The sequence below is a fragment of the Herpailurus yagouaroundi genome, unplaced genomic scaffold (assembly GCF_014898765.1).
Source record: "Herpailurus yagouaroundi ecotype Mexico unplaced genomic scaffold, PumYag 160, whole genome shotgun sequence".
Taxonomy (NCBI): Eukaryota; Metazoa; Chordata; class Mammalia; order Carnivora; family Felidae; genus Herpailurus; species Herpailurus yagouaroundi.
In genome coordinates this window covers 52,524,345-52,534,340 of record NW_024412401.1, presented here as the reverse complement: position 1 = coordinate 52,534,340, position 9,996 = coordinate 52,524,345, and the positions used below count along the sequence as shown (strand labels likewise).

Sequence of the window (9,996 nt, the reverse complement as noted above, 5' to 3'; positions counted from 1 at the left end):
CAGGGTGTGTCAGGCGTGATAAACACTCCCTCTCCTTTTGCTCACATGCAATTCTTTAAACCCTTGTTGTTTATTCTTATTTCCTCTGTGGGCCTTTCACTATTACCCTCCAGTTCAAGGAATCTCTGTAATTCAGAAATCTATAAAACAGATCCCTCAAAAAGGAGGGAAGGCTTCGTGTTTTATTTCATACTCGGTTCCAACTGATGAGATCATGCTCAGACTATTCTCAAGTCAGTATACAACAGTCTCCTACAACTTTTTAGAATATGAGTTAGAGGAAAAGTATTATTTCCCACAATCTGAACTTGATGAAAGTCCTTTTACCCACTTTCTACACGGTCCTTCATTTTGTAATTTACACCCTCACCCAGAGCGGCTAAAATTATTTAAAAAACGGGCTTAGTTGAATACTGCCTTGGCCTTAACATCACACTTCACAACATCTTCCCAGCACCCCCAAACACTGTGTTAGCTGCTGGGGAGCAGGGGCAGGGCGAGGTGGCAGTGATGCGAAGAATCCCCACACGGCCTCTGCCCCTTGGGGGAAGAGAACACAGCTGGTGAAAATGAACGCGGCCTCGACAGCAAAAGTCAAATAGAAGACCAGGTGAATTTCTAAGAACGCAGACATTGGGGCGAGGAGGTGTGAAGGGGCCCGCTCACCAGCATTACACAGAAGGGGCTCCTGAGTAAGACCTCGCCTGGCAAGGGAGGCAGGATTAACACAGGGATCCAAGGCGAGCCTGACACACTGAGGCTACTCAGGGAGGGATCCTCATCCGTGCTGTGGACCCTCTGCCGATGTCTGCGGATGCCTCCAAAAAAAGTCAGGGACGCCTGGGTGGCTCAGTCGGTTGAGAGTCCGGCTTCGGCTCAGGTCATGATCTCGCGGTCTGCGAGTTCGAGCCCCGCGTCGGGCTCTGTGCTGACGGCTCGGAGCCTGGGGCCTGTTTCGGATTCTGTGTCTCCCTCGCTCTCTGCCCCTCCCCCCGCTCATGCTCTGTCTCTCTCTGTCTCAGAAATAAACACACACACACAAAAAAAAAAAGTCTGCAAATGCAGAGAATATGGAGGGCTGTAAGAGAAAACAGCTGTATGGAAACAGTCCTCAAATCTTAAACAGAAATTTATTTGTGATACAGGGCTTCCTCATTAACGCATTAAGTATCTACTTATTAATGGATTAAAGAAACAAGATCTAGTAGTAACTACTATCATTTCAAAGTTCTGATATGTGTAAGTGATAATCACAACTGTTACAGGACACGAAAACATCGGATTTCTACTGGTGACAAAGTCACCAATATTGCTAACCTGACTGTGGTTTGTTACCTACATTCTTTAAAAAATGATATACTAATTTTCAGTTAGAGGTTAGTGAAATAAAGTTCTAAAACTTTCCCATCCAAGGAAATGGAGCCCCTGAATTCTATCCCAGACCCCGAGGGCTTTCGAGGTTAACAACTCCTACACTATAGATTTGGTTCAGTAGAACCCCTGTAATCTGACAGGGAGAGGGGCCTAAAAAGAAGGCTGCTATAAATTAGTGAGAAGTCCAAATTATGCAGTTTTCTTTTTAAATAAATGCAGTTTTGGGGCGCCTGGGTGGCTCAGTTGGCTAAGTGTCTAACTCTTGATTTTGGCTCAGGTCAATGATCTCACAGTTCACGAGTTCAAGCCCCATGTTGGGCTCCATATGGACAAGACAAGAGCCTGGTTGAGGTTCTCCACCCCTCCCCTGCTTGCTCTCTTTACTCTCTCTCTCAAAGTAAATAAACTTTAAAAATAAACAAATAAGTAAACAAATAAATGCAGTTTTAGCACTTCCCACTTACAGGCATTATAAGCATTAAGCTAAATGGGTTTCTGGAGAAAACTCCTTTTAAAAATAACAAGTAAAAAAAAAATAGTAATAATAACAAATAAAAAATAAAGTTACTTAAAATTAGACCAAGGTGGGGCCCCTGGGTGGCTCAGTTGGTTGAGCTCCCAACTTTGGCTCAGGTCATGATCTCATGGTTCATGGGTTTGAGCCCCACATCGGGTTCTGTGCAGACAGCTCAGAGCCTGGAGCCTACTCTGGATTCTGTGTCTCCCTCTCTCTCTGCCCTCCCCTGTTCACGCTCTCTCTCTCAAAAATAAACAAACATTTAAAAATTTAAATAAATAAATAAAATTAGAGCAAGGTTTAAGTATTTCCCCTGGAATCTTTACATTATAATGTTCCTAAGCAAATCAAGTTTAGAAAACACAACTCTCCGCATCGTCTCTATCAGCAGTCCAAGTATTAACTTTCTGAAAGATACACAGAGCCAGTCCCCTCCATCAAAAAGCAAAAACAAAAAGAATTCTGTATCGCTTTCTAGGACTCTGTTGTCAAAGAAGCCTACGGTTACTGGAGACGGAGCATAAAGACGGAACACCTCACCATCTTCAAACCACTCTGAATACGACACCCCCACACCTCACCCCTGCCTCACCCCAGCTAAGTTTACACCCACATCGTGGCCACTTTTCCTCCTCAATCTCCCTGATGGGTCCTGTCCTGTCCGTGTGCCCCACCGTGCCCTTGACTGGTTTCCCTGACTCTGCCCACTGCGTTGTGCCTCCACACTGCCACCAGAGGGGTCTTTCTAAAATGCAGCTCCGACCGAGCGGCTCTCCTATTAAAATCCCACGGAGAAGGCTGCTGGCAGAGGCAGAAGAGATCCTGCCTGTCACTGGTCAGCCACTACGTACTAGCAGGGTCACCTGTGGCAACACAAAGAACAGGACGGTCAGGTGCCCTGCAGGGTAGACTGCGGTTTGCAGATTAACAGGCAAGACGCGGTTCCTAGCGTGTAACAGGCCCTCTCAGCATGGCTGGGGTCATCATCAAGTCCGAGCTCCTGAAGCGGGTACGCGAGGCCCAGCAGGGTCTGGCCTGCGACCAGCTTCTCCCACAGCCCCTGGTCCCCCATTCCAGCCTCCCCAAACCTCTGGAAGCTTCCCCCACCGAAGCTTGTTGCTGCCCCAGCTTGCGAGCACTGTCACAAGTGCCATTTACTCTCTCCAGGATGCCTCCCCAGCCTACTTTCCATCCTCCTGGCCTCACCCCTTCTAGTGAGCCTGACTAGTCCTCCCTCCTCCCTGCACCTCACCCCTAACTGATTATCTCCCCTTCACCTCATAGGTGAAGAATCTGTAAGCCTGGGCTCCAGGGTGGACAAGCCTTGTTTAAATTCACTCTACCATGTCTTGAAGACATTAATTTCCCAGCCTCAGTTTCTCGACTGCACAATAGGGCAACAACAGTATCTACCCAGCTGGGCTGTCAGGAGGGCTCCACGCACACCGCAGGTGGAGAATTTCTGCACAAGCGCCACGTGTGGTACCTGGCCCTAGGACCCTGCCCTGCAGGTCAAGTACTTCTTCATTTATTATTGTTCCCACAGTAATGTGAACTCTGGGGCAGAGACCAGCATTTTTTTTTAAATTTCCTTTAATGTTTATTTTTGAGAGAGCGAGAACGAGTGGGGGAGACACCAAGAGAGAGGGAGACAGATTCCGAGGCAGGCTCCAGGCTCAGAGCGCTCAGCCCAGAGCCCGACGCGGAGCTTGAACTCAGGAGCCGCGAGATCATGACCTGAGCCAGAGTCAGATGCTTAACCGACTGAGCCACCCAGGCGCCCTGAGACCAGCATTCTCATCACAGCCTTCACCCTCTACCCCGGGATAGGCAGGACACACAGCACAGCACCACCAGGTGTTTATTTAAATGAACAGCTAGGCAGAACCCCTTGCACTTGACTGGCTTTAGCAACAAAGTAAAATATTAAGTCCGGAGTGAAGAGTGTACCTTAATTATCTGTGAACCTGCAGAAACAGCAGACAGCAGGATGGAGAGCAAATGGCACTTTACCAGGAATGCTTTTATAAAGATCTAGGAAACGCAATCATTTTTTAAAAAATGGAATGTAAACCATGGTCAAGATCCCGAAACACAGCGCAACGTGAAAGTACGTTTCTCTGTGCTTTCACAAGAAACAGGACTCGTGACAGGCCGGTACGGGCAGACGGCCCCTCCACACACTTTTTTTTTTTTGTCTGTGGGGGAGGAAAGGTTCCCCAGATCCCGGCACTGGACCCGATTCAAACTGTGGGCAGTGAGCCCGCTAACCAGAGAAGCATTTACTCTGTCACAGGTCCTTTGCGGCAGACTGAAAGCCTCCCCTTCCGCCTGCCAGGCCGGGGATGGTTTGCGAGTACTCACTTCGTGTGTCCTGATCTCCCTGAAAAGGTCATCGAGGATGCCTGGGTCAGGTTAGACCCGACTCACCGAAGGGGCTACCCAAGGGCAGATGAATCCCCGAGAATGTCTTGTTTGCCATTATTCCTCCTACTGCTAACCTGAGTAACTGAACAGGACCATAAAAAGCTATCTGGGTTCCAAAAAGCAATGGCTGATTCTATTCACGGCCCACCTTTTCAATTCAGTTTTAAGGCATTCCGTGTAGGGTACTACACTACCCCCCCCCCCGGGAGGCTATTAAGCAGACTCTCATGACGGGCGTTTTGAGAGGCCAGGCAACAGAGGCAGAGGTGAAGGTTACTCACGTGCCTCTCCCACGGCTTCCCATCCATCAGTCTGCATGGCTCACACTCAGCCCCTTGCACTACTTTCAATCTCTCTCTCTCTCTGGATCTTGCTCTCTCCCTTCCTCTCCTCTGGATCTCTTCCTCTGCCCACCTTTGCCATCCTCCCCCGTCCCGTGTCCCCTGGGTTCTCCCTTTCTGGTCTCAGCCTTTCTCCTCTTGGGTCTCTGCCTCCCTCTCCTCCTCAATTCCCACCTCTTTCTCCTTCTCCCTCGTCTGTCTTCTGTGTCACCCAACACAGACAGTGTAACAAAGTACCTAGGTGTGGGTTAAGAGAGAAGGGATCTGAACGCCAATTTCGGGGACTGACAACTCTCATCATCGGGAGGGCAAAGTCAGACTCTCAAATGTCAGTAATTAGCAAGCTGTTTTTCCAAACGGCTTTGGAAGTAGAACTTCAACGAGGCAAGAAAACAAGATTGACCATAATTTGCTCTGTGTTCTTTTTTTAACCAAGGTAATCTTGGGCCCAGCCGACTATGAAAAATGACTTAATCTGCCCTCTCTGAGGCTCAAATTCGGGACCTTCCGATTAGGAGACAGACAGTCTGCCAGCTGCACTAAAAAGGACAATTTAAAATTGACCATACGTTGGGAATTATTAAAGCTGGTGATGAGTACAAGGAATTCAATGGGCTGTGTGCTTTTCCTTTAAAAAAGTAAAAAAACAAACAAATAAACAAAACCCCACAAACCCCCCGAAACTAAGAATTGATTTTATGACTCTTTCTGGGTGTTTAATTATGATCCGCTATTACAGACGGAAAGTTAAATTCTTCCCATATCCCACTTGATCTTATGGTCTTGTATTTACCTTTTCCAGTTTTATTGATATGATTTACATATCACATTGTGTAGGAGTTTCAGGCGTACAACCTAACAACTTGCTGTATGTAGACTGTGAAAAGGTTAGTTACCACAGTGTTTCGTTAACATCCGTATCACCACACAGTTGCACATTTTTTCCTTATGATGAGAACCCTTAAGATCTACTTCTCTTAGCAACTTTTAAATATACAGCACAGTGCTGTTAACTATACTATCTATAGTATAACTGTATAGTTATATCTATAGTCTAACTAACTATACAGTGCTGTTAACTATCGTGTTGTACAACGGTGTTATGTATTTTTTTTTTTAATTTCTCCGTCGACCATTTTTCCTGTTTCTATTTCAGAACAGCGATTACACTGGCAAAATTATGACGACTTTAGAACAAGGTAATGAGAGGTAGATGTTCAGTCTTCACATCTTTGGAGCTGTGGAAAGAGTAAGATGCCAATCATGAATCAAAGGGATTCCTTTTCCACAATTAAAACATTCAGCATGGGCGTAAGAAAGGATCGGGGGCGGCGGTGGGGGGGGGGACGCCTGGCTGGCTCAGTGAGGCGAGCGCAGCGTTCTTGATCTTGGGGTTGTGAGTTCGAGCTCCCCGTTGGGTGCAGAGAATACTTAAATAATTAAAACTTACAAAAAAAAAAAAAAGGATCAGGAAAAGGGAAGATACTTTTCCTTAAAACTGATGATAGAAGTATTAATTTTATGCATCAGAGCACACATGGAAACAAACTGTCTTGTTAACAAGAAAAACTATGGGTAGGTTCAGCTCGATTCTGTCATGACTTCAGCCATTGGAGAAACTGGCAATGCCAACCTTTTAGACTGCTCAGTATTTGTTTAAAGTAACAGCTGATATGTGCTAACATCCTGCTCTGTGCCAGGCTCTGTGCTGAACAATTTAAATGAAATCTCTCCCGCAAATCTCACAATTCAACGAAAGAGGGCCTACCACGAGTTGTATTTGGAAATGAGAACGCCACCGAGGCTCAGACAGCATGATGCCCAGGACCAGCGGGCAGCAGGGTTGGCATCCAGGCCCTGGCCGGCTGGCTCTGGAGCTGCGGGTGTCACACGAGAAGAGGACTCTGCAATGCCCTAGCCACGAAACTGTCTGCATTTAGGGACCTCTCAAAGGAACCTCATGCAGGTATAAATGCAAACAGTCAGCACTTTATTGATTTCAAAACCTTCACGTGAATCATCTCCTAGGTCCCCAAAACGATCCTCTCAAGGTTGGCTGGACAGAAGGATGTTGGTTCTTTCTGTCTTAGGAGCAAAGAAACAGAGAGGCTGAGAGAGGTTAGACAAAAATGGATCTCCTGACTCCAAATTCAGAAGTATTTCCAAAGGGCACAGGGGCCTTTCTCCTCCTCTTCTCTAGAAACCTCACAGCGGTGGTATGCAAATAAGGCAAGGGTGTCTACAATGCGCTTGGTGCCAGCGCCTGTCACATCATAAATGCTCACCAGTTTTAATGTCACCTCAAGCGAGGAGAACTGGCTGGCTTTCCATTAGGTTCCTGGAAGAGGCTGGCATTTTCTTTGTTACTAAACAAGGGAAGCACGTGATGAGCCCAGGAGAGAGTATTTAGAAAGAGAGCCTGAGCTGCTCTACAGAAGTTCCAACACTGTACATATCTGTGCAGCTGGCACCACATAAAGTATTTGCCAGAAAGTTAACTGCTGAAAAGCAGCATTTTAAAGCGGCCCTTAAAATAAATTTTGAAAGTTCAAGAGTTCACTTCACATTACTTTTGATTCCACACTACAGAGCTAGCATATACATGTACAATATTCATGAACGATGTATGCAAATACACACATAAACAAAGAAGAGTGAACTGGGAAAAAAAAAAAATTCAAATGACCAGTGCTCGGGGCGCCCGGGTGGCTCAGTCGATTAAGCGCCTCACTTCGGCTCAGGCATGATCTCATCGTTCGGGGGTTCGAGCCCCAGGTCAGGCTCTGTGCTGACAGCTCAGAGCCTGGAGCCTGCTTCGGATTCTGTGTCTCTCTCTCTCTCTCTCTGCCCCTCCCCTGCCCGTGCTGTCTCTCTCTGTCTCTGTGTGTGTGTGTCTCTCTCTCTCTCAAAAATAAACATTAAAAAAATTTTTTTTACATGGCCAGTGTTCATGTTTTCTTCCACATCTCTAGGGGGAAGCAATAATCAGAAAGCTGGGTGTGTGAAGTCAACCTAAGATTGTAAAGCTAAACGTGGTCATGGTGAATACATACTGCCTATAAACACACATTTTCACAAAGTTGGAACACAAAATTCAAATGTTTTAAACGCTTATTATACGCATACAATATCTCCAGAAGGACACACAAGAAAACTCCTGAGTGATTGCCTCTGGGTAGGGAAATGGGTAGGAGACACAATTACTTTTCACTAAATACCCTTTTAGAATGTTCTTTTTTTTTAATCATGCACAGCTATTTTAATATACATTTAAATCTTCTTACTTCTGCGAAAGATGATCATTTTTACCAGTATTAGTTTTCCAGAAAAGAAAGAAAGAATAGCCTCATTTCAGACGTTCTTGAAGCTGCCATTTCCACATCCACAGAGCGTGCCAAAGGTCACAGTCACAGTTGGTAAAGCACCGAATGGCTGAAACTCGGCTCTCTGGAGCCAGACGGTATGGGTTCAAATCCCAGCACCACCACTTGCTAGCTCTGGGACCTTAGACAAGTTTCCTAACCTTCTGGGGCCTTAGGTTCTTCATCTGTAAAGTGGAAATAACCACAGGGCCATCATGAGAAACACGCACACCGAATCATATAGAAATACTGAAACACTGCTTGGCATACAGTAAGCGTTTAATTGTTGCTTTGACAGCGAGGCCTGGGGAGCGCATAGATGCATGATCAGGTCGCATTCACGGCGGGAACCATCTTTGACAGAATGCAAAAGCTGACTACATTCGACTCTCTGTGCCCTGAGCGGCCTGCGCCCTGAGAGGGTGTCAATAAACACTGATTGATTGACTTAGGATGTCAGTAAAAAACGGAAAGGCTGGACAGGAAGCAGTAAGACGCCTTAGATGAGAGCCACCCCCTAAAATAAAAACCAATAATTCAACTATGCACTAAATCTCCAGTTTACCCCAAGAAAACAGTCTGCCCTAAATCTCCGGTTTACCCCAAGAAAACAAAAACAATGTCACAGCTCTGCAGCTACAAAAGTCCAGTTCATCTACTCCGCCCGTGGGCGTCCATCTGCAAATGGAGATAATGCCTAACACTAACTCGATACAGATGTAAATGAGAATGTGCTCAGAATTTTGAGCAACTTGGAAAATAAGCGACGCATGAACTAAAGATGATTTTGGCCGCTTCAAATGCCAACTTTCAGGGACAAATAAACCATCTCCTCCCTCCAAATGGTGGATTTTGTGAGCCGGCTGGAAGGCCCAAAATCGCAGGCAGGGAAGAGGGATGGATGTCCACATCCTGTGAAAGCAAGAGCAAACAGGTTTCACCTGCATCACTGGTGTTTATGGTTTAAGCTGCTTATGTGACTCCAGGCAGGCCCTCAAATCAGAAAGGAAAAAAAAAAAAAAAAAAAAAAAAGGTGGCTGGTGAGGGTCACGGGGGTATTAAAAAAAAAAGGTTGGAAGGAAAAGAGGTTAGACCATTTATGAGGCCTTCGTTTATTTCTCCTTCCTTTTAAAAAGAAGTACGTTACAACTTCATGGCACACTAGCAGCAATCCAACTTGTTCTCAGATGAGCTTTACATTTCTATTCCTATTTTAAGTCCTCAGTGAAAATGACAGAGAAATACCAGCAGGATTTCATCTGGGATGTCCGGTCCCTAAGTCAGATCAAGTCCAAAATGACGACTTTCATTTTCTTTCAGTTGTTACTAGCAAAGAAAAGGAAAGGCAACAGGAAAGAAGGACACAGGGGATGAGAGAAGGAAAGGAAAGCAGAACGGAAAAAAGGCAAAAAGAAAGATGCTCCTGGCTCTGCACTTTATGGAGCGAACCCAACATGAGGTCCCCCCCTCCCCCGCCAAGTACGCTGGACTCATTCACAACGCCTTCCTCAAATGTGTAACTTCACTTCCCCCATCCTCGCGAAAAGGGAGAATTCCTAAGACCTCTTCGTGGTCTGCAGATAAGAGTGGGTTGGGGGTTGGGGGCGCGTGGGGCGTGGGGTAGAAAAATCACTTGAAATTCCGTACCCATAAATGGTAGAGCGGTGTTCCTTTGTACACGACACTTAATGAGAATCACATGTTTCACAAACACGGGTCGACCTTTTTGACACATAATTCCCAATTCACGGTGGAAATTCCACAACGTGGGCTCACAGGGCCGTTCGGGCCTGTAGAGTTCGCTTTCTCAAACTTTCTCGGGGAGAGCCCCCCCCCACCTCCGGCTGGGGGCCCGGAGACACCGCCATCCCGGCGTGGGCTCCCAGGGTAGGGCGCGGGGACCGGAGCCCCGCACCCTCCCGCTCGGCCCGCAGCGCCCAGGCGGGGTCGCGGGAAAGACCAGGAGAGAGCAAGA

The 9,996-nt window shown here is 46.6% G+C and overlaps 2 protein-coding genes across 2 annotated transcripts in view; one reads left to right on the top strand and one right to left on the bottom strand.

The window, feature by feature from the left end:
* ABL1 (ABL proto-oncogene 1, non-receptor tyrosine kinase) overlaps window positions 1-9,996 on the bottom strand; it is a 148,947-nt gene that overhangs the window by 37,899 nt on the left and 101,052 nt on the right. The window lies entirely within an intron of this gene.
* The window catches only part of LOC121035159 (cytochrome c oxidase assembly protein COX14-like), a 13,710-nt gene continuing 6,575 nt past the window's right edge, over window positions 2,862-9,996 (top strand). The window contains exons 1-2 of the mRNA XM_040482767.1: window positions 2,862-2,900; window positions 3,176-3,186. Coding sequence (XP_040338701.1) covers window positions 2,862-2,900; window positions 3,176-3,186 — 50 coding nt within the window. The remainder of the gene's footprint in view (window positions 2,901-3,175; window positions 3,187-9,996) is intronic.